At 36.3% G+C, this 26,187-nt stretch overlaps 1 protein-coding gene across 1 annotated transcript in view; it reads left to right on the plus strand.

Moving 5' to 3' along the window:
* LOC123880366 (DNA-binding protein D-ETS-3) overlaps positions 1-20,949 on the plus strand; it is a 76,815-nt gene extending 55,866 nt beyond the window's left edge. The window contains exons 6-9 of the mRNA XM_045928472.1: positions 11,398-11,445; positions 15,596-15,785; positions 16,288-16,496; positions 19,334-20,949. Coding sequence (XP_045784428.1) covers positions 11,398-11,445; positions 15,596-15,785; positions 16,288-16,496; positions 19,334-19,458 — 572 coding nt within the window. The 3' untranslated portion in view covers positions 19,459-20,949. The remainder of the gene's footprint in view (positions 1-11,397; positions 11,446-15,595; positions 15,786-16,287; positions 16,497-19,333) is intronic.
* Positions 20,950-26,187: the final 5,238 nt, after the last annotated feature.

A 26,187-nucleotide genomic window follows, 5' to 3' on the forward strand; every position in this document is an offset into this window, starting at 1 on the left:
AAAATCCTACTATAATGTACGGAGTATTATATATATGTACATTCCTCTTTTATAATACTCGTACATTTATTTGATGAGCATAAAATCATGGATACACAGTATCTATTTTTTTTATTTGACCAAAAACATATCTCACAAATAAACCACCTTCCGAAATTTGATTTTCAATCAAGCAAATATGAAATCGTGTAACGAGACAATCACAAACAGTCCGGGGCACAGGTCGGCCCACCAATTCGTCGCAAATGGAAAATGTAATCCGGTTTGACAATTCTATTTGGTGCATAACTTCGTTTTGGATGCAGGTGAGAGACTGCTACGTTTAGGGCGAAAGCATCCGTATAGTTTAGTCGCACAACGCCAAAACCGCAAAATGCCAAAAATAAAACTGTGGCGTTTAGCAATGAAAGATTACTTACGCAAAATACCAATCAAGCAAATCGGCAACAAGTGTAAATTAAAAATTTATAACACCCCCGACAAGTGAAGGTTACATACAGTAACTACAAAAGAGCTGATAACTTTCAAACGGTTGAACCGATTTTCTTGAATTATAGCTAAGAACACTCTCGATCAAGCCACTTTTCAAACAAAAAAAACTAAATTAAAATCGGTTCATTAGTTTAGGAGCTACGATGCCACAGACAGATACACAGATACACACGTCAAACTTATAACACCCCCCCTTTTTGGGTCGGGGGTTAAAAATGTTTGGAGATACAAAACCCAAAATAAGAGGCCCTTACTATATTTTACAATTAAAAATGTAGTTTATATAAGTACTTAGTTTCGTTTTTTTTACTATCATAGCGATTTTAAATTTCACGTGTAGATAAGAATGCGTTTTGCTCACATTACGCGAATCGGCATTTTGCGTATCTATAAGGTATCGTATTATGCAAATTTTTGAAATTTAGCGTGCTTTGCGTTGTGCATCTAACAATCCATATCTCGTATGTAGATAGAAGGCTCTCATACATTAAATAAACCGCGTTCAAATGTAGGTATTTACTTGCAAAATTGATTGATTCGGTCGACCACCACCACGGTCGGTCACCATACTTATTTAATGCTTGGGGGCATGAAGTTTTAGTACAAAATTATTGTCTAATTACTGCAAATTGTAAAACGAACTTATGCCTGCTGTGACTTCGTCCGCATGACATACACAAATTTCAACCCCCTATATTTTTACCTCCTTAAGTATGGGCTGAATTTTTAAAAATCCTTAGCGGAAGTTTCCGTCATAATAGCTATCCGCATGTCAAATTTCGTATCCGTAGTAACAGATTGGGCTGAAATTCAGCCCATTAAGAGTTGGTAGGTAGTGCTGTAGGTACGTTGATAGATCTGTCAGTCAATCAGCCAGTCACCTTTTCCTTTCATATATTTAGAGGATGTGAAATAGAAGTGATAGTTGCGTTCCAATCTGCCATCGTAAATATTGCATGCATACAGCGTCTTTGCACACCATCCTGTAGTAGAATACGACATAAATCAATAGATACCTACTTACAGAGAGAGAAAAGATTTTATACAATCAAACTTTTACAAGTCGGCACTTTTGCATTGTTAAATGCATCTACCACTGTTTACTGTTTCAAAATGCCAAGTAGGAGGCCGTGATATTTATTTTTGTATTTGATTTTAAAAAAATTGAATAAAAAATATGTCTTTGTCTATTTCTATTTCTTAGAGAAGAACGATTTCTGTAAATCTATCTATGCTGATGGAAAGTGCAATGAAACGTTGGTAAATCATAACCGGCCGAGAATCGACCCGCAACACAAGTAGTCATTTATCATAATCATCTCGATTATATCGCGCCTCGCCCTACAAGGGGCGCTTAACTACCCTCCATTTAACAGTTATTTTCAACGTTTTTTATTCGGAACGTGCCTTTTGTTATTGCTTAGTCACCTAGGTTGGCTGCGAGCTGTGATTCATTCATCTCTCTAAAATTCCTGATGAAATTATGAATACGTAGTTTGACTGTTAAATTGTCGCACATCAAAGAAAGCTATGAACGGTTAGAGATAAAAATCTCAATTTAAAACATTTTTTTTTAAAGAAAATTAGCAGAGTATATTATGTTGATGACTAATAATAATCCACTTTCCTAAGCGTAAGTTAAAGTTTACCTTAAAGCCAATAGTTTTGAATTTGTAGTTTCTTACATGGTTTATTTGCGCATGAATTTGGCTCAAAAAAGAGACGTTTCAAGGTTTATAACCTTCAAAATAAATATAAATTTACTTGTGTTGTTTTGTGGAATAGATAATAGAGAGATAAATCGATATCTGACATAGTTTTAGATAGGCGTATAAAGAAGGAAGAAGGCGTACTAAGAATAATAGGCGTAATACGTATGCAAAGAAGCCTGAATCAATTTTTAGCAATTTTGAGCCCTTATAGTTTGTTAATCCTTGCATTTAGTTAAAGACTTATTCATACTGAAAAAAAAAAAGATATTTCCTTTCTCGGCGAGGCCTCGGCTAGTAATAGTTTCCTAGTTTTTGGTAATCCATGTTCGCGAAGTTTTTGTAGTGTGTTTCAAGCTTATTTTATTGAAAAAATTAAGAATTAATTTTAGATTTCTTTCTTTCAATATATTGCAAATATGTTCTATTTTTATGAATACCTAATTTTATTTATAAATGAAGAAATATAATCCACCAAAATGACAGTTTTATATGTCAGTAATTTTGTGAAATTCTAACTTTTTCGGTTTGATTTTTATAATATAAAATATACCAAATCAAAAACTTTTGTCTTCTATTTTAGTAGTTCAGGACTTTTACTTTAGTAAATAAATCTCTTCTTGTAAATTGAACAAGTAACTTTTGATGTAGTGAGATTGCACGAAACCCAAAATTCAATAATTGTCTTTGGTATTTTAGGCAATTAGAAAAAACTATCAATAAATTGCAAAATGTTGTCTTCCAATTTAACAAAACAGAAAATTTTCTTCAATGTAGCATAGATAAGTTTTTAAGTAAATGTAGGGATTAACAAAATATAAGGGGTCAAAATTGCTAAAAATTGATTCAGGGCTAATGAATCCTCTTAAGAAGTGTAAAAATTGACAATCGAGCTAATAAAAGGGCATATCTAAGTGTGAAGCTCGCGCGACTTATACATACCTTACACGTGTAGAAACAAAAATTATTTTTTACTTTTTATTGTTTGTGGTTACAGAAGTCAGTTTTTTTGAAAATATATTATTTTACAATAATTTTTAGTGGCTCCACTGTAATAAAATATGATATGTCTACTTAAAAACCTACTGCTTAACTAAGCTTTAAACACTGACCGCGAGCATTTTACTCTTATTTATTCATTTATTTTACATTTCTTGAACTTATAGAATATACAGGGCATTTTTGCTACATTCAGCGCTACAAAAACCACATGACGAGTATAATTGAGGAGTTCTGTTCTCCATCTCCGAAGATATTCAATAGATCTCCACGAAATTTATATGTGACCACCTGGAAAGTATACCCTAACAAAAAAATAGGCATAATAGTCGAATAATCGGGGAACATTCCTACATTAACAAAACAAACCAATGAATTGAGAACCTCCTCCTTTTTGAAGTCGGTTAATTAGTGGCACGAAGTAGACATTTACAAGTGCAATTTCTTAATGCATGCATTACCTACGAAATCAGACTTTACACGTGCAATTGATAATGAAATTAATGTCGTGAAACCATATACAAACCACATGCCAAGTACCAATGGTATCTACCAGATGATATGACTGGTGGTCTGAATTGGGACATCTTTTTCTACGGTCCTAGCAAACTAACTTGAGGCTAAAAACTTACACCTACTTAATAAAGAATAAGATAAAGTTAAACAGCACTAAAATCCGGCTACTACCCGCGAACCGCCGATAGATAGCGATAGCTGATATAGCATAAAATTGTTTTTTTGTTGCTCAGAAATTTTTCCCCTTTTATTTGATATCCCACTCATACTATAACAAAAAAAAAATTTTGGAAGCCCCCACTTTTTTGGACGTAACATTTGTCAGGTTGATTTTTTTTGTATAAAATGTAGCCTATGTCACACGAAAAATAATAATGAATCGATTGACACTTCATTGATTAAAATCGGCTAAGTAGTTTAGGGGCTATGATGGACTCCACATAAATACAAACCTAAATACATACATACATAGACTGGTAAAATCATAACCCCTCCTTTTGGTTTCGCCATAGTCGGGTAACAAAGCTTTAAGATCTGTTTAATTTATAGGATTATATACTTCTACATATATTCCAATTAAAATTATAAATGTGACAGTTTGGATGTTTGTTACTCCTTCACGCCACAATGACAGAACAGATTTGGCGGGAACTTGGAATGGAGATACCTTTACTTACCCTGAATTAATAGGTCCGTAATTAAGAAATCAAATATTTTCTGCAAGATTGTGAAAATCCTAAATCTACGCGGACGAAGTCGTGGATATAATCTAGTATGTCCATCAACTGATGACTTAAACCTGTTAAATCCTACTAATATTATAAACGCGAAAGTTTGTATGTATGGACATTTGATACTCTATCACGTAAAAACTACTGAACGGATTTGGCTGTGGAATGGAGATAGAATAAACCCTGGATTAACACATATACTACTTTTCATCCCGGAAAAATCGATGAGTTCCCACGAGATTTTTAAAAACCTATATCCACGGGAACGAAGTCGGAGGCTTCAGCTAGTGTTTATTATATAGTAATAATTAACGTCGTAATTTGAGTAAAACTGAATTTTAAAACAAACGAGGCAATATACTTAAATAAGACCTACCTACATAACTAGATTACTATCTAATGATATTAATTATTTCTAATGAAACGTCTTTTGTATCGAAAGATATCAAATAAATCATAAAACAATAGTTTTTAATGATACTTAATTTATTAGTAGGTAGGTAATTCTAAATAAGGTAAAGGTTTGTAATGAATGTTTCCACATTTAATATTGGCATTTAAAGTTGGTAAACCAATATTGAAACTAAATATTTAATACAATAAAATTGAACTAAGTAGGTATGTATGTGCGAAAGTGGGTAGATGAAGAAAACGGAGGACCGTGTGTAGTGATGTACCTACCTACTCGCAGGAACGCTTGTACCCAGGAGAGGCGCAAACAAGCTGATCGATTAATTGATTTCAATCGACGCGCGCGACGCGACCGCAACAGAAGGTATTTTGACGACCTCATATATATCTATATATCCATCCTCCCACTTATAGGATATATCACATACATCCTATAAGTGGGAGGTCTCGATTTCGAGTCCCCGGCAGGGTTTTGTAATTTTAAATTTTGAAATTTCTGGTCTTCTCTGGTGGGAGACTTCGGCCGTGGCTAGTTACCACCCTACCGGCAAAGCCGTGCCGCGTAACGTTTTATCGTTCCGGTACGATGCCATGTAGAAACCAAAGAGGTATGGGTTTAATAAAAACTGCCATACCCCTTCCTTAGCCCGCTTCCATCTTAGACTCACTCATCACTTACCACCAGGTGAGATAGCAGTCATAAATTATTATTTTTATTTTTAACAGAAAGCCTAAGTACCAATTTTCATCTATGTAACTTTAAAAATAATGGACTTTCATACAAACTTTCATCCCCTATTTAACCCCCTTAGGGGTTGAATTACCAAAAATTCTTGCAAAATGGATGCCTTCGTTCTAAAAAGAACCTACTTTCAAAATTTTATGTTTCTGACCCCAACGGTTTAGGCTGTGGCGTTGTGATAGGTACTATCAAGTTGATTGATCAGTCTGTCAATCAGGGTAAGTCTTATGTACGAGAGATTATTTGGCCCCGTTAGGGCGAGTCAAAAAGATTTGTGGTATTAACTATTACGTGGACGATCAGAGCTCATATACTATATTTACATCTATACATAATATGTACAACTTAATTCTAATTAGTTGAGAAAATGTTACCTATCCCTATTATACGCTTGTTCTGTATCGAACGGTAACATGACATATTAAACTTCAGCGACATCTATTGACACGTTTAACAAACAGTTTGCAGAGGCTTTTAGAAGTTGATTATGCACACTAATCAATCTTTCATTTTTTTGAGGTTCGATTTCCGCAGAACTTTTTAATTTAATTTAATTTACTCTTTACTAACCATAAAAAAAATAAGTTTTACTGCAGCTCACGCCACGGAAGCTCTCAAATGAAACGATTTTTGCCGTCTTAATTTACAATATTACAATTTTCATAGGGATCTCTATTTATTTTGAAAATATATAGGCTTGTTACTCAGGAATAATGTAGCTTTCTAGTGGTGAAAGAATTTTCAAAATCGGTTCAGTAGTTATCGGGTCAGAGATTATTATCCCCTACAAACAAACTTACAAACTTTACCTCTTTATATAATAGTGTAGATGTATATGTATGTAGTTAGTGATCTAGATTGAAAAAAAAGAAACAATGTATTAATTCATCATTTTTTTTTATTGCGGGTAATAAATAAATAAATAACAGTAATATATACTGGTTAAATAATTAACAGTAACAAAATAAGAACATTCTTCAAGAATTTTATAACTACAGCTCCAAAAGTGTACAAGTTTTCGATTTTTAAAAACTCTTAAATATAACTTTCCAGTTTTCTGTAAAAATCACTGGCACTTATTTGGCAGATCATTATAAAAACATCAACGTTAGCTATATCCATCGGTACATAAATAAAAAAAACCGGCCAAGTGCGAGTTAGACTCGCGTACCGAGGGTTCCGTACTCGGGTATTTTTTCCGACTTACTTAGGTTACTTCCCATTGACCTAGAATCATGAAATTTGGCAGGTAAGTAGGTATTAAAGCACAAATAAAGAAATATATCCGAAAAACGTGAATTTGTTGTTTTATCTCAAACAAAATTAAAATGTGTTTCAATTTTCAAAGCCAGGCAATTATGTATACCAAGTGGGGTATCAGATATCATATATCACCTGTACATTCTAAAACGGATTTTATTTTTATTTTTAAGCATAATAGTTTTTGATTTATCGTGCAAAATGTCGGAGGAAATACCCAAGTACGGAACCCTCGGTGCGCGAGTCTGACTCGCACTTGGCCGATTTTTAGGGAGGTTCACAATGTACCCGAGGTGGCGTGATTTGAAACATCTTATCTAAGACCTCGAGGTTCGGTTACAAGCTTCATAACTGCCGTGAACTGTTCCTTGGGGTTGATTCGTCACAGCTCCCTGCTTTATAACCCGACATAACTCAAGTGTCATTAACAATTATTACTCGATTATAATATTAACAAAGCCGCCAAAAAGGGGCGCCTTTGTTTCAATTTCTATGTGGCGACTATCGCTAGAAGTTTCGTTATATTCAGATACGGGATTCTGACATTTATTCCAGAGAAGATGGGACTAACTTTGCGTCCAACGTTACTACAAACTAAGTAGTGATGCACTTGAGAATTATTACGATAATTTGCATAGCTACCATGCCATGGAAATGGGTCTTTGAATACGTAACAAACGGGAGGGTAATTTTATTGTTGAAATTGCACTAAGTATGGCTAAATCACTAAATACAATTCCAATTCTTAATTTTACATAGTTTTGTAATTTTTATATTTAAGTATTTATGGTATTTGTGAATATTGTGATTGTTACATTCATTAAAGAGAAATTGTGTAAATTTTAGTTATTAAAATGATTTGGGCAAGGCACATAGTTCGTTATAGGTACATGATGATAAAATTGGACCCAGCCAAGCCACAATACAACGCGCCAACATTACATTCACCATCATCATTATCGTGATTTTGATACCCTTCGCCGGGTAAGAAGGATTTAGCCATCGTCCACCACATTGCGCGTTGGGCGAGTGTGCCAACATCGTCTGTCCATGTCCACCTAGTGGAAGATCTTCCAATGCTGCGCTTTCAACCGCCGAGTTTCTTGCTGGTTCTTCTCGGTAAGAACGGCATTCTGAACCAGTGGTAAATTATTTGACGATTCAAAAGCACTCGTAAAAGTCTATTTGAATAAAAATCTATTCTATTCTGTTCCGATGCCAGGATTCTAGCACCTTGGTATCCGAACGATCGGGGGTCCAATATAGAAATAAGAAATTAAAATTTAGTGTCTCGATAGCAGACTGAAATCCGAAAGGTTGGCGGATCATACCCCATTCGTTTGACGTCGTCCTTATACAACGCGAATGCGTGATCATCGCAAGTTTGCGCGAATTATTATTTTATGTATTTACACATAATATAAGATGACCTGTATCAGCAAATAAATAAATTGAATTGAATTGAATGTTACTCGTACAAACGCGCAATCAAACACACTGATCCATACTAATATTATAAATGCGAAAATGTGTCTGTCTGTCTGCTACCTTTTCACGGCCCAACAGTTTAAACGATTCTGACGAAATTTGGTACCTACACGGTTAGCTTATATCCCGGGGAAGGACATAGGCTACTTTTTATCCCGGAAAATCAAAGAGGGATTTTTTATCACGGGATTCCCAAAAACCCATCCGCTTAAGCGATTTGTATGAAATTTGGTACCGAGGTAGCTTGCGTCCCTGTGATTGACATAGGCAACTTTTTATCCCGGAAAATAAAACAGTTCCCACGCGATCTTTAAAAACCTAAATCCACGCGGACGAAGTCGCGGGCATCCTCTAGTCAAGAATAAGTGTACTAATTGGCATTCGCGCAATGGTCGCGTATTTGCGTTCTATTAGGCACGAGCACGCGACAGTCGCATCGCTTAGTCGCGCGATCATCGCTCAATCGCGTTGTAATTAGGACGACGCTTTTCACTATTGTCGTACTTACTCCCAGCCCAAGCTTTATGCTTAATTGAATGGGAACGGGGAATATTAGTCATCATGATAAACTTGACTAATCTTTAAACAAGTGTAAATTAAAAATTTATAACACCCCCGATAATTTTCAAACGGCTGAACCGATTTTCTTGGATTATAGCTAAGAACACTCTTGATCGAGCCACCTTAAAAAAATTATTTACATACAGATTTTATAAATTTAAAACTGCCCTGTCAGGAATAGAACCTGGATCTCCTCACAGAAGACCACAGCAATCACCGGGGTCATATAACTTTTATAATACCTATTTATTTTTTTACACCCAATACGGTCATCGGCGAACTACTAAGGGTAGCCAGTTATCTATGCTAATTCCGAAAGGTGCACGGCGGCCTCATTTCGCCTGCTTTAAATGCAATCTATGCACTGAATCTGATTTTTTCGGTATTGTTGTTGACCTGTCGTCATGGATACAACTATCTACAGTCTAGGCGAACCTTGAATCAGGTATTTAAGAGTGCTCTTCACGGTCGCTCCAAATCAAGCGTAAGAGTACTGTAGGTATGGTAAATTGCAGTCAACATTCATGGGCATCACGCATCTCACTCTTGAGTGTGCGCCATACTTATACTCATGTATTGATGTGTGAACGAAGCGAATCAACGTTTGGTATTACGTTATTTTTTTGCAAATTAATTACATTTCTTAACAAACTAAAGATATTTGAAATTAATAGTTAATACGTATTAAGTAAAGTTTGTCTTAATGCCAAAAGTTTTGCAATGTTGTAGTTTCTTACTCAGTTTATTTTCGCAAAAAAGCTGTTTCAAAAATGTTTAACTCCCCAAATCCACAAGAAAACGATATACAGGCTGTAAACAGAATGCTAGCAAAAACTTAACGCCAATAACCATTTGCCTTATCTTGTGGTTTTAATGATTTAGTATTTTTCAAACCCGCATTGTACAGCGTGCAAAACTCGGGTCAATGCCTTCACTTCGAGTGACCTATTTACGGAACGTTCATTAACCTCTAGCGTCAGTCAGATGTTTTATTTGCACTATATTGTAAACTTTTACAAAATACAGGATTTTTTAAATTTTTTTTTCGTAGTTTTATGATATCTTATCAGTAATCATCAGTACTATCACCTGTCTTATTTTTTACAAGCGTTCTGGTTACAGCCTGTACCTATATTTAGTAACCCGCTTGGGTTGGTGGTTATATCTATAGTGAATAGTGGATATATAATAACTATAATGTGTAAAATGCCTGTATCGACACGTAATATTACTATTACCATAGTATCGATTTGATTTACAGACTGTGAGGCCACAGGTTGAGGTGTTTGATACCTACTTAATAGGGCTCTCTCCGTCACTTGCTCCATACAATCGTAGTTCCAATTTCATTTGAATATTAAGCAACCAAAGTCCATGAAATTTTGCAGACATATTTTAGAAACTAATATCTGTGCCTGTGGTGTTTTGGATTTTTCTAAAAATATGTAGTTTTAAAATTACAGGGGGGATATTAAGACCGCGTAACTTTGAAAGCGAATATTTTAACAGAAATCTGGAAAACCACAGGCATAAATATTAGTTTCTAGAATATGTCTGCAAAATTTCATGGACTTTGGTTGCTTAATATTCAAATGAAATTGGAACTACGTTTGTATGAAGCGAGTGACGGAAGGACCCCTCTTAATAAGGAAAAACCGTTCAAGTGCGAGTCTGACTCGCGCACGAATGGTTCCGTACCATCGTATTATGCACTCTTTAAATATTTTTTGCATGGCTGCCCTTTTGGAATTCACCACGTGTTTTTATTATATTTTGTTGTTATAGCAGCAATAGTCTGTTAAACTATCTACAGTTCATGAAATACGGTCCACTGACAGACAAACATATCTATAAAAATATCATTCTTACCTATATCTTCTTACCCAGATAGGTTTACCTATCTATGCTAATATTAAAGAGGAAAACTTTGTTTGTTTGTATGAAGTAATCTCTGGAACTACAGAACTGATTTTAAAAATTCTTTCCCAGTAGAAAACTAAAAAAACTGTTCCTGAGTGGCACAAGCTATAACTTATTTTTTTTTCAATTAGAGATCCCTGCGAAAATTGTAATCAGCTACCTGTGGGAAGCCGGAGCGGGTCGCTCATTCCATACAATATAATTTAAGAATGTGTTACATAAAAACCTTCCTTTCCGAACAAGTGGGGAAAATAGTTATTTGTTCAACAAGATAGCAACGTTCATTTTTGTTGCGAGTGCCTAATATGAACCCAGAACGGGCGAAGGATTCTACTTTAAAATCCTGAGTGAAGCGAAAGATTCAACAGCACAAGAAAGATGTTAAAAAAAAAACAGATTTTAAATATTGAAAGTCAATAGTTTAAATAATAAAATAGAGAATTTAAAAAGGCGCCCTTTTTGAGCTAGTGCAGTGAAAAAGTAATATTTCTAAGTTTAAGGTAGTTAGTTATTTTCCTTTACATCCTCCCTGTAAAAATATACGTCAAGCATGTTTTTTTTGTTTCAGACCCATACCAGATGTTTGGCCCGACCAGCAGTCGTCTCGCTAACTCAGGTAACTACTTGTATTGTATAAGTATTTCTGTATATTCATATCAGAAAATAATTTATTTGTTCTATAAAATATCGATTTATAAGATAGCGAGGGTATCTCAAAAGGAAAAAAAGGAACCTTTATAGGATCACTCTCAGGCATGCAGGTTTCCTCACGATGTTTTCCTTCACCGTTAAAGCAAGTGATATTTACCTAATTACTTAAAACGCACATACATAACCCCGAAAAGTCAGAGGTGCTCAGGATCGAACCTCCGACCTTCGATTTGCAGGCGGTCATCCTCACCACTAAGTTATCACAGCTTTTAGCTGTCAGTAGATACTTGGTGCTAATGTAGCGCCACTCTAAATCGATATTATCATGTGGGAAAGTCAGAGAGTTCACGGGAGTGGAGTACATTACGTGTACCTATTATCAGTCTGATCGACCCCTCGGTTGGTAAGTCGAAAAGTTAATGCTCTAACAACGCTGGGTCGAAAAGGGTCACGCGGCACGCCATTCACTTATCACGGCACCTGGGGGTTAAAAACATTGATCTTTTCACTTTTTTCTGGGATTTTTTTTTCTAGTTGTTCTACAAAGCCTGTTTTACTTCCGGTAACTATCTACGAAATTTATATTAAAAAAAACGGGCAAGTGCGAGTCAGACTCGCGCACCGAGGATTCCGTGCGCTTGTTTGTTATTTTTCGACATTTTGCACGATAAATCAAAAACTATTTTGCAACAAATTGAATAAACAGAGTTCAGTGTGAAAAAAACTGATAGATTATCAAAATACAGAGTAAATCGCTTCCCGCCGTCTGTCCCTCTGTACGCTTAGATCTTTTAAACTACGCAACGGATTTTAATGCGGTTTTCATCAACAGATAGAGCGATTCAAGAAGTGGGCTTAAACGTACGAATACTTAAATATTGTTTCGTGTTAATATGTTGAAAGCTGAGACTGAGACTGAGAGCTCTCATCGAAAATGATGTCTTATTCTTTTGAAATATAACAAAATAATCTCACTTATTCATTAATATCCATACACCCGTACGAAGCCGGGGTGGGTGAGCTAGTAAATTATAATTTATAAATATTCCAAACGTGAAACACAAATTAAAATAAATTACCTAGCCCAATGTTACACCTTTAAATCAAAGCATATAATTACGTAGCATTACGAAACGGCGCGTGCCCGCGTGCCGTTCGCGAGGCAGTCACGGCACGCGGCACGTGGCCCGGTCGTTATTACGCGTATACTACTTTCAGTTCACACGCCTAACTCACCTGTGGTCTGAGACCCGACTACAGTACCTTAGATCGACTGAGAAGTGTGAACTGATGAACTGGCAACATGTCCTAACTCTTGACCATTATACTTCATACCATTTCGTACTCTACAGTGTCAAAGTTCATAATAGAACATGGCGTATCTCAAAGTTTTGACGATTTCACTTCATTCCACTTCGTACTCTACAGTGTCACAGTTCATAATAGAACATGGCGTATCTCAAAGTTTTGACGATTTCACTATATACCATTCCGTACTCCACAGTGTCAATTACGTTAGAAAATGGCCTATCTCAAATTTTTGACTATTTCAGTTCATACCATTTCGTACTCCACAGTGTCACAGTTCACGATAGTCATCTAGTTTGGAAATTTAGAACAACGCCAACGGTGGCGTATAGACTGTTGTGTTCTATACTCAAAAGTAACAAACGGAACCTTCAAGAGAACACTTATCGTATCCCAGCAGTAGGCCGTGCTCATACATACATTACCTATCTATGTAATATCGTTGAACTTCTAATTCATAGTTTAGTATCATTGGAAACCTTAGAATTAACGAAATAAACCTATATCATTGGAACACCTAAAATTTGTAGTGTTATTATATTTTTATCTGGATTAAGCTTCTAGGGTTCAATAGTTGCAGTAATCGGCGATTAATCAAGAGTCGTAAAACCGATGAGGCATAGCAGACAATGCCCCAAGCATCCCAACAGGGTAAGGCAGGCGCAACGTTATGACTCCGACATAATCGATTGCGGATAAATCACGGGATGCCACGCTCGTGTGCGCCGGCCGTTTTACAAGTACAGTCACCAAAAACATGGGAAATGAAAATGAAAAATGTTTATTTACCAAATTCACTTGTACAATTTTTATGTGTCTGGTGGTACCCACACTAGGTAATCCTCTATCGTGGGTACCTAAATACCACGATAACTTTTCATACAATTTTATTACACGACTGCACAACAAGATAAAGTTAAAAATAATTAAAACCCGACTACTACCCGCGAACTGCGGATAGATAATGATAGGTATCGTATAAAATTGTTTTTTTATCGCTCGGTGTTTTTTACCATTCCACTAAAAAAAAATTTTAGAGACCCCACTTTTTTGGATGTAACATCCGGCAGGGCAATTATAAAATGTACCCGGACCATAATAACGAATCGATTGACAACTCATTCATTAAAATTGATTCCTTAGTTCGAGCACTACGGTGGAACACACATAGATAGACTGCTAAAATCATAACCCTTCCTTTTGGCTTTGCTGTAGTCGGGTAAAAAAGGAGTGTAATATTTTCAGAATTCATGTATGTGAGTTTCTTTATTGCACCATAACTTAATAAATGCCTGAAAAAAATTTGATGGAATGGAAAATAATCGTTAGAATCCTTTCATCATGCCAAGTGACACGAAAATGAATTTTCAAAAACTTTGGAACTTTTTTATGTAACTTTGAAACTGAAAATTTTGATGGAAATCTGGAAAATCACAGACATGATATTAGTTCTAAAAATGTATCTCCAAAATATCATTGAGTTTTTTGGTAGTATTCGAATCGAACGAATAGGTTTCTTTGGAATGCACTACGAATATGGACCATCTTATGGGGCATGAGACGAGGGCATGAGGGCAGTATCATCTTCACTGGTTTATTACGCAGACAGGCCCGTCACTTCTTAAAAGCAAAACTAAAATTATTGTAACTTTTCGTGCTAACGGTCCTTGGTTACAGACGGGCGCATTCGACTCAAGTCGTGCGTGTTCGTAACACAGCCGCCCAATATCACAACATGTGGGAACGACCCTGCCCATTATTTCTTACGATACACCCCTCACATAGATGGATAGGCGTCGAATTATTTCTACCTCGATGGCTCAGCTACATGGACATCTTATTTTTTAAAGTTGGCTCTACACTCGCGGCGCGAACGGCCTCAAAAACCCGCAACAACTGCGAATCACGAGTGTAGATGTTGTTCACGCCTTCGCGTTCGCGCTTCGCGCCTTTCCCCGATCAGTGTCGGTTTTTGGTCCACGACAAAGGGTTTCTTCCATAGTCACGAACAAGATGTAAGATTTGCGAGTGTGGAGCGACACAGTTAACGCGTGGAGCGCGGCATACATTCACGGCGTAAAAAATAACGGCGCGACTTCACGTGCGAGTGTAGAACCGGCTTTAGACTGTCAAAAGTGCGAAATTCATCAACCTTTGAAATAAATGTATGTATTGAATGGCTACTCCGCAAAAAATGTCTACACTTATTTAAAGACGTAAATTTTGTAAGAAAATTCTTTCACCAATAGAAAGATACCGTTAAAATCATATACTCACTCATTTACTAACTCACACATACACATACTAACACACACACACACACAAACACACACATAGATAAGATAATACTGTACTGTTATGGAAGAGCGGTGTCTTCTGACACAGAGGAGTTCTCCTACCTCTAAAAGAAGCCTCCAACCTCCTACAGATGATTGTTAACTAGCCGATGCCCGCGACTTCGCCCGCGTGGATTTAGGTTTTTTGAAATCCCGTGGGAACTCTTTGATTTTCCGGGATAAAAAGTAGCCTATGTGCTAATCCAGGATTTTATCTATCTCCGTTCTAAATTTCAGCCAAATCCGTCCAGTAGTTTTTGCGTGAAGGAGTAACAAACATACACACACACACACACACACACACACACACACACACACACACACACACATACAAACTTTCGCCTTTATAATATTAGTGTGATAGTGTGACAAAGTTACCGAAAATAAACAATTTTTTAATTTGAAAAATGGCGAGTGAGATCTCAAAATTTACGCACTATATGTACAGATACACTAAACTCTTTCTTCCAGGTTCAGGACAGATACAACTGTGGCAGTTCCTTCTAGAGTTGCTGAGTGACTCCAGCAATGCTGGCTGCATCACCTGGGAGGGCACTAACGGCGAGTTCAAGCTCACCGACCCTGATGAGGTTGCTCGGCGTTGGGGCGAAAGGAAGTCTAAGCCAAATATGAATTACGACAAACTCAGCAGAGCTTTGAGGTAACATTGGTCAAATGCTGAGTTTTACACCGCATTGCGAATTATGGGTACCCATTTTGCTTTGCGAAGCCGTGGCGAAACAAATTTAATACCTCGTACTTATATATGGGTATTTTTACAAGACCTATTTCTGGATTTCTAGATCTGTCCCTTTCATGCAAGGAATATTGATACTTGGAATTAATATAGTTGTGTATACCACAACGATATTAATTCCAAAATAGAGGTATTTAATACAAATTTTTACAAGTAAATGCTGCATCTAGTCTAATGTACCTAGTTCTTAGACGATGCCAAGTATTATTCCTTGCGTTATACTGTGTGTTGTACTTACAATTCTGTTTTTACCTATTCTTATTTCTTGGGTACAGACTACCCACTTTTATAAAATTCCGACAAAATGGAATGGGACTTAAAGTTCAACTTTGTTACTTTTATAGAATTGGACTTATTGAAAATTGGTGTTTGCAAATTGGTTTTTAACTAATATTTATTGGCACAGATACTACTACGACAAAAATATAATGACGAAGGTGCATGGAAAAAGATACGCGTACAAATTCGACTTTCAAGGGTTAGCTGCAGCGACGCAGCCTGCCGCCAGCGACCCTGCATATAAATATCAGAGCGACCTCTTCATGAGCTCATATCACCATTCGGCCAAGCTCTCATCTTTCATGGCCCCACATGCAGCTATGCCGACGTCTACAGGTAATATTTTCCTAATTAGGTATATACTAAGAATACTTCAGTTTTCCTTAGCTAACTTAAAAGATAAACAAATTACGGAAATCTTCTCGGAGAAACTCGTAAGCGACGCGATTTAACCGGGGGCGCTTTAGATATCTAGAGTTAGGGTTTTCACTCGTATCATGATATCATTGTCAGTTTGTGTCAAGGTCTTATGGGCCTCCTATTAATTTCAGAGAGAAGCTACTTACTTGTTTGCCTTTTAAGTCAGCTAAGGAAGAATAGATTATATCCAACTGCTTAAGTTGATGCGAAGGTTTTGCGACATTCTATTACTTTGTACTCTGCTGCTGTTCAACTGGTTAGCCATCACTATTTAGGTTTGAATTTCTTTCGCAAGTAGATACTCAGAACCTATAGATAATTTAGAACCGTAATAGTTAGGCGCTACGATGGCACAGACAGATATACACAGATACACATATACACACGTCAAACTTATAACTTATTTCGGAGAGTGTGCACTGTGCACAAGAACTCTTTGACCTGGTTCCTCCTTCACCTTTCCACCATCGTACTGCCAGGCATCGTCAAGGTCTGCGTCCATACGTAGTCGAAATTCCTCGAACACGTACGAAGCGATTTGCTTTTCTTCGATCTTTTCTAATCCGAACCGCCAGGATCTGGAACGCCCTTCCGGCATCAGTTTTCCCTTTCACCTATAATATGGGTACCTTCAAGTCAAGAGTGAATAGGCAACTTCTAGGCAAGCGCGCTACGCGACAGGTCGAGTACTATAGTATAGTACAGTATACTGCGCAGTCGTACCTATCGCTACAAAAGTAGCCGTGGGTGATGTTCCTAATGTGTAGAATTTCCACTCAAGTGAAGCCGGGGCGGGTCAGCTAGTAGTACATATTAGCTAATATCATGCACCCTTCATGCGCAGAGCAAAGTGTAATCTGCATCCACTTTCTGTTCAAACATTTACTCAGTACTCGAGGTGGGATGTCACCGGCAAGGCTCGCTCGCGCTCTTGACTTAATGGAATAAACATTCATTCTCGCGAACTGCCTGTTCGATAAAGCCTGTTATAATGTGTATAAATGAGATCTGCCGGCTTTTCTCCCTCAAATCTGCCTTCCGATCCGGTGGTAAAGTTTTGACGTACCGACACTAAAGCACTTAGCTGTTTTCGCGAGTCACATGTCCTGATCTCTAATTTTCTATTAAACTCTTGAAAATATTAAAAGTTCTAGTACGTTAGCAAACAATGTAATATAGGTATCAGGTACAATTGGTTAAACATCGATCAAGTGCGAGCCGGACTTGCACTCGAAGTTCCGTACCATCGTAAAAGAAATAACACTTTTTTTTATTTGCATGGCCGCCATTTTGAAGCGGAAGCGGCAATCGACATACACTCTGCGAACATTGCAGCTCTCTACCTATTACAGTCTATTAGATACAGCCTGCTGACAGACAGACACACGGACGGACGGACAGCGGATGCTTAGGTTACTAAGTTAGGTTTATATATCTATATATGTATATATTTAAGTGACTTGTCCGATTTATTTGGGCAATCGTGCAAAAATATGAGTCCTTCCTAATGAAAAATCTTGTAAAACCTCAAAACTACAGTGAACGAGTACGCGTACTCGAAAAGTCCTATGTCCAGTAGAAGACACATGCAGTCACACATTCAAATCGAAACGCATCATTATAATATTCAAGAGTAATGGTTACACCATTGAACGCAGCAGAACACATACAGGATGTAAGTAGAATGCTTTACAAAAACGAAAATAGGCGATACATACATAGTACTGATGACTACCAACTGATAAGATACCACAAAAAAACGCAAAACAAAAATAAAAAAACCTGTGTTTTTTAAAAGTTTGCAATGTAGGTATTGAAAAAAATACATTTGTCTGAGAGGTCAACGAACGTTGCGTAGATAGATGCCGCGGGGTCAATACATCGTAGGCGGAGCATTGACCCCATGTTTGTACGCTATACATTGCGGGTTTGAAAAATACTAAAACTACAAATAAGTATAAGACAAATGGTTATTGGTCTTGGATTGTATTTCGGTAGGTCATAATAGCCCAAAGATTTTGCTAGCGTTCTAATAACACCCTGTAACTACCAAATAATATTTTAATTTAACGAATGATTTAATTCAGGAGGACAAAAGCGCTGGAAACGATAAAATAAGTGACTAAAAATGAAAAATGCATTTGCGAATGTTAATCAAATATAAGATTTTATATTATTTATTATTATACTATACAATGTATAGACTTGTTATTCGATGATTAGAGGTATTGATCTTGCCGGCTCTTCTCAGTAGAATGTTCTTTCCATAGTCTCGTGTCTTATGAGCCACTATTTAGCCTACCGATACTGCAGACCCGAGCAATTTCAGTACTGAAAATTTTTTTTTGCCTCACTTGCAGGTTGTTTTGTGATACAATAAATACATTTCATATATGTACAATCAAACCATTTACGAGTAAATAATACATTATTTTTTTTAATAATTGAAAGTCGAATACTATAGATTGCGTAGAATATTTTATAGTTTTTGATTAATCTTTATAAATTCTATAAGTAGGTGGACATCGTGATTATTTTTTGTGCTCTAAAACTGATCGCACCTACAAAAAAAATTTCTACAATGGATATTCAAATTTTTTTTTTCATTATACATTTTCTTATATAAAGTCATCGTGTGCAGCTTGATGTGCGATCAGTTTTATTATGAAAAAAAATTGTGCAGTGCCTATAACTTCGGTTTATTTACGATTTATTCCTATATTAACTTAGGTTAGCATACCACTTTGTTACAGCATCAATATTCCCGTCACCGTCATGGAGTAATTGGGGAGGTGGTGGGGGTAACCTCTACTCCCCCCATTCCATGGCTCCTCCCCACGTGACGTCACACTTGGGCTCCTATCCGCACTACGCATGACCGGCCTACTGAGCGTCGGAACATCCACAATACAATATTGTCGGAGAAGTTGAACTCAGCAACACGGCGGACTTATCAAGAACACGATATTACGATGTTATCACTTACCCAGTCATTTGATTAAGTACCTACTGGGTTGCGAGTCTCTATAGCTGCGTATCCTCTTTGTACGCAACAGTGATCCATGCATCTGCAGTTGATTGCTCCAGCAGTGAATACAGACACCGATTCGATTCATGATTCTTGCCAAAATACGCGCACTGTTAGAACAGTTGTAGATGTGCGTAGCAGAGTTGATGTGCAAAAAGTGACTACGCAGCTTAAGGCATTCAAAGCATATAATATTAAGGTGTATTTACACATTCGCAAAAGAGAGAGCGCTGAGACGGGGCTTGAATTACCTTTTCAAACATTCGTCTCCAGTTTCGTCTTGCAGTGGCGAGGCTATGCATGAAATGTCGATGAAATTCACAGCGAATGTGTAAATGCAGGGTAAACAATCTCAAATCTTCTCGAGCTCTGGGAAGTCACTTACTAAATCAGCACATACTTATAAGGTAGGTACGGCAATCTTAAAGATTTATCATGTGGCTCACATATTACGCGCTAAGTACGGTAGAACTAGTAATGGGCATAATTTCAAATAATTTTCACTTCTCAGGTGAAATTAATAAAATTTTACAGTGATTTTTCAATTGTCACACTCTCAATCGTTTGCTACGTTAATATTTTAACCCTAGCTATCATAATTCCGATCAAAAGAGCTGATATTTCGCAGGCTAGTTTTCAAATTGAATTTTCGCACTTATGATTTTAAATGCAATCACACGAACTAGAGGTTTTTCCGTTTCTACTAACACGCGGAATGCGAGTGTTCTCGCTCGCGCGCTCTTTGGGTCGGGTCGATGACCGTACGCGCGCGTAAAGCGGGATTAGTTTTAATAACAATTTTCAAACTTTGTAAGATTTTACCTCGTCAATATTAATTCGTTAATATTATCCAATCTTACACATAAAAAAGGGTTTTCACATAATTTTTCACGTGCTAAGTATCTGTGAAATAGTCTATCTCTAGTTATATAAACGTTAATGGGATCCCCAGAGCTCAAGATTTGCGATGATACCTACTGAATTGACTACGCACGAAATGTATTTCGTCATCCCTACTTTGACACCCCCATTAACGAACTGTTAAAACTGCTCGAAGCGATTATGGCTATAAAAGGAAGATTAGAGTTCGCTATGAACTGTCTGTGTATCGCCGTTCTAAGTTTGATTACACAAATTGCAGTAGCACGGAAGAGTGATCCGAATGTCATTACTGGAGAAGGCCATTTGCTTGACTGGATATCCTTCAGATCTACCGTTTCAGAGAATAATAAATGTCTGCTCTATTGTGACGTCCAAGCTGAAGGTGGCAAAAGCCTGTCTAACAAAAAAAAAACCAGCCAAGTGCGAGTCAGACGCGCACATTGAGGGTTCCGTACTCGGGTATTTCTTCCGACATTTTGCACGATAAATCAAAAACTATTATGCATAAAAATAAATAAAAATCTGTTTTAGAATTTACAAGTAAAGCTCTTTCATATGATACCCCACTTGGTATAGTTATCTTACTTTAAAATATTGAAACACATTTCACTTTTTTTTGGGATGTCATCACAAATTCACTGTTTTCGGATTTTTCCTTTACTTGTCCTATAAGACCTACCTGCCAGCCAAATTTCATGGTTCTAGGTCAACGGGAAGTACCCTATGGGTTTTTAGGTTTCGGACGGATGGACACACAAAGACAGACAGACAGACAAAAAAGTCATCCTATAAGGGTTCCGTTTTCATTTTGAGGTACGGAACCCTAAAAACGAAAATGTAAATGCTGATAGTGAATTATTAGAAAGCTGCAATACTGGAAAATGTAACTTGTTTTTAAACCTCTCTGGTTTTCAAAGAAAATTAATAACTCTGCAGGACTTAATTTCTTAGGCACTCGATGAGTTGTATAAAAGAAATTTTAAAATTTAAGTGGAGGTTAAACTAATTTAATCACACACAATCCGTTCGTTCGTGAGAGTGAAGAGCGGACATAACAAGATGTATATGTCTATTGGATATTGACTTCTTAAAATGCATTTAAAGTTTAAACGCATTGTTACCTCATATATGCCAAGTGGAAGTCTACGAGGGAGAAATCTCAACAATGCGATTAAATGCGTTTAAATTCATTTTAAATGCGTTTTTTTTCACTTCCTCCATACTATACCGTACCATAGTGACTCATATACCTACTATGTTACTTCCATACTATGTTACTTTTACATGTGCGTTTAAGTAAGACATTTATTTATTTAGATAACGACCAAATCTTGGATTTAGCTTGGTAAAAAATCACATGTAACTACTTTTATTATGTTGTTTAGTCGAACAGAAAATACAGTACCTACCATTGAAGTTTCAAATTTTATACAAAACAAGGCAATTATTAATAACATCGAGGGCTTCATAACAAAAAGGCGAATAGACAAAAATGCAATTTCACAGGACGGACAACAAGATAAAGTTGAAACTAAAACCCGACTACGATTGTCTTAATAAATGCTGAAATATAGTAAAATTGTTTTTCTGTCGCTATTTTAATGTTGTTGTAAAAAAAATCTTTGGAGACCCCCCACTTTTTTTGATATAACATCCGTTAGGTCAATTTTTTCGTATAAAATACAGCCTATGTCGCCCGGACCTGTACAACGAATCAATTGACGCCGCATTCATCAAAATCGGCCGAGTAGTTTATGCGCTAGGTGGAACATACACAATCTGCATACAAACACACATAAATATATACCTACTTACATACATAAACTGCTAAAATCATAGTCCTTCCTTTTGGCTTTGCCGTAGTCGGGTAAAAATGTGAATACTTACTTTTATCTATTGCAGCAAAAAATGAAAAATGACCTTTTTGGTATAGGTTTTTTTTTTGTTATGAAGCTGTCGATATATTTCTTGGAAAACCTACGTAAGTAATTGTGAAGCGAGACTAGTCTTTTATCAAAGGAATGTAAATAATAGTCATTAATTAAGTAGAAGTGTATTATTTACTTAGGATATCAAATTCCTATTGAAATTTTATTCATTGTATAATGTAATCAAAATATTATTAAAAAACTATGTAATAAGAACTCTTTTTAAATGTCATATAAATAGCTAGGGTATATTTTTTGTTTCATTATATTATTATTATGAAGTAGGAAACAATATTGATGGGACTAACAAATTGTTGGGCAATATGTTTATTATAGTGAATTCAAGTATCTATTTTTTAAACGACTTAAAAAAATAGGAGATTAGATCTGACCACGGTCTGACGTATATATATTTTTAAGCAGTGATACTCTGTTATATACTGACTCAGATTTGAACTGATTTCGGTTATGTATGTATATTATTACTAACCCACCCCGTTTTTGCTCGAATGAAATTTTTGAAAATTGATAGGATGGTAGAATTTCCACAAATCTTGAAATGTAACGTAAGTATTACTTCATTTTTAACCGAAAGCCCAAATAGCAACTTTTTTCATAAATATAACTTGAAAAATGACGGACTCATTTTCACTTGTGTGGAATTTCCGAAAATTCTTTCTTGGTGGGTGCTAACTGACAAAATTTCAAGTTTCTAACCCTAGTACACGAATATCCCAGAACCACCAGACCTTACTTATTTTGTGAGATAGAAAATGTGTGGGATAGGGTTGTGTTAGTGCATATTGCTAATAATGATTAATATTCAATACTGTCAGACGCTTTAAAGCTCGCAAAAAAAAACGAGATATATTTTATCTTACTTATAGTCTGAGTCGTTTATGCTATGACATTCATGAAATACGTGTAAGTACTTACATAAAAACCACACCCAGACTTTAAAAAAGGTCAGCAATATTTTTACGTACCTTTAACAGATGAAATGTCAGCACGAACTAGTATATATATATATATGCGTACGTTAAAGGCAGGTACACACTAGCACTAATCTATCGCACACATTTTGTTTCTCAGAAAATAAGTAAGTAATGACTGGTGGCATTGAGATCTTGGACCGTGTGCGTTGCTAGATCATCAATGAGTCAGGACAAGTCTTTTTATATATTATACAGATAGATTAGTCCCATATAAAATTGATGAAGATCTAATGAAGATCATATAACACGGTCGATAAGACTCCACAACTGATCACATGCGTTCAGTAAATACTGTTCAACCACAAAATATTTTTCACAATAAGTACCAGCATATAATTTTTTTTATTAAAAACTTATGAAAAATATTTTTTTTTTCTAAACTATGTCATGTTTTTTTATTACTATTGTATCGACTCGACTTATAACCTCAGAAAACGTGATGAATTACAGTATTATTTGTATAGAAAATTAAATTAGTTGTCGTAAATGTAAGACGATGTGGTTTTAATTTCAATAAAATATAAAAAAAGACTGCAAATAAAATTAATTTGTAATTTAGTTTGAGAGTTGCTTGAACATTTTAACAACATTAAAGTAAAATCCTGCGCCTATTTCTTTTACATTAAAATACAAGTTTTAAACACTTAGTTATTAACAAAAATCGCATTTTGTTTTAATCACCTTCAAGCATCATCTAAACGTGCGCACCAAAGCGACCACGAAGCGGGAACATCAGCTGCGTGGTGGTTGCCTCGCACGTTATTTATTGGCGCCATTAGACACCAACGCGAGTAGGTGTGCATGTATAGGTTCACATCGTGGATGCTCCTGCATACCGCGTTCATGACGAGCAGGTGTGGCCGTAGCTTGAGAACAAAATGTACAAATTAATTTTGTCTTTGACAGACTTGACTGATGAGAAAAGCATAAACTGGTGATTATGAACAATTACCACCCTGAGCGCGGTACGCTGCGTTTGGCTTGCCCGTGTGTGTGAGCCTTAATGTCTAAAATCTATTTTTTTCTTAGCTGACTTGTAGAATAAACATAAACAATAATACGTAAGCGACGCTATTTGCCAGATATTTTAGAAGTTCTCGGGATAACAGCTGAAGTTGTAGACCCCTGTAACAGAGTGACGAACGGATAGAAAGACATACAGCGGATGTTTAGTAATATTATTAGTTTAGTTATGTTTAGTTATAAGTATGCGTTTGGCACCCTTTGGTATAAACCCCTAAATACCATCCGTACATAATGCCTCTATCACACTATTTAAAGCGATTTGTGTACAGCTAGAGAAAAATAGATTGTATAAATACTATCAAATAATGTTTGCGAGGGTTTGTAAATACTTTGTGATTTGTAGTTGTTATTTTTAAAGTGCAATCGTACCTATATTATTATCTTAATAAATGTAGAAAATATAATTAGATAATGGAATTTCCTGTGCATAGTTTACAATTAAGTAACATAATAATTTATCCTACCCTAATAATTATTACTAGTACTATGTATTTAATTTTGTTAGGTCATAATTACGATTTTCATGAAAAAATATGGTGAGACTGAAAACTGAGATAAATTACCTACTCAAAAACAGCTGTTATAATAATATTATAATGGAATGGAACTCAATTTTATTAGTCTTTGTTTTTTGTAAACTACTTAGGTATCACTCAGGGAGGCTTGAAAACTGTGATAATTTTAGATAAAGTGAGTGATTGGACGTACCTATTAAGATCGGTTTGACTGATCGTTTATAATGATCCACAAGAAGTCCAAGAGACGTACGACGTGTATCAAAGTATCAAAAAATATAAATCGCAGGCCTAGAGACAGTGCTTTTTCAAGTAAACTAACGTAACGTAGCCGGTGTTCTTCTACCAGAGTCGCCATTTTGGTACCTACTTAAGTACCACTCATACGTTGCTGTGATTCTATCATCTAGTATCGATGCGCAAACGACAACCACCACTTTATAAAAAGATGTGTAGGCCTATTGCGGCATTATTTTTAACATAACATAATATTATTATCATTGACTGCTATCACATCTGTTGTCAATGCAGTCTGATGGAAGCGAATTAAGCTGTAGAGGGGTATGTACCTACAGTTAATGTGGCATCGTAACGGAACGAAAAATCGCTTAAGCTAGCACTTCACGCTAGGATGATGCGCTCGGGCGCGGCACTGGGCGAGTGGTGCTGAGGCGAGAAGTTCTTCTCCACATGCTTGGGTACTTCAGTTGCTGATAAACCTTCAAAGTTGCAAGTTGATACGGAAAAGTCGCTGTAAATGCTGCTACAACAGCTTTGTGCGGGCTTGCTCATTACAATCATGTGCGAACATGTAGGATCATTAGGTACTACAGGAAAGCTATAATATAAATAGTAAATAAGTGCTTTATTCATAGCTTGGCCAATGCATTTCCAAACCTTGTTTATTTTTCATTATCCTTGTGGGCCAGGTATTTCGGGTCCCAAATTACTGGTTCACTTTGGTAACACTCTAATAAGTACATATAGTGGTCTCGTCAGCCCACTCATAGTCTTCGATTTCGTGATGCCGACACGTTCATACTCAGAACGTTATATTTATTCTGAACCAAGCTCTGAACACTAAATAAAAGCTTTCCCTAGAAAAATAGGTCCCTCCTAAGAAGAAAAAAGCTTTTTTTCTTATCAATCTGCATCTTTGACGGTTTGTCAGCAACTGATTTACTCGAGCGCGTGGAGAGGTACTTCTCGCCTCTGCGTCACTCGCCGAATGCC

This window comes from Maniola jurtina, chromosome Z (genome assembly GCF_905333055.1).
Source record: "Maniola jurtina chromosome Z, ilManJurt1.1, whole genome shotgun sequence".
Classification (NCBI taxonomy): domain Eukaryota; kingdom Metazoa; phylum Arthropoda; class Insecta; order Lepidoptera; family Nymphalidae; genus Maniola; species Maniola jurtina.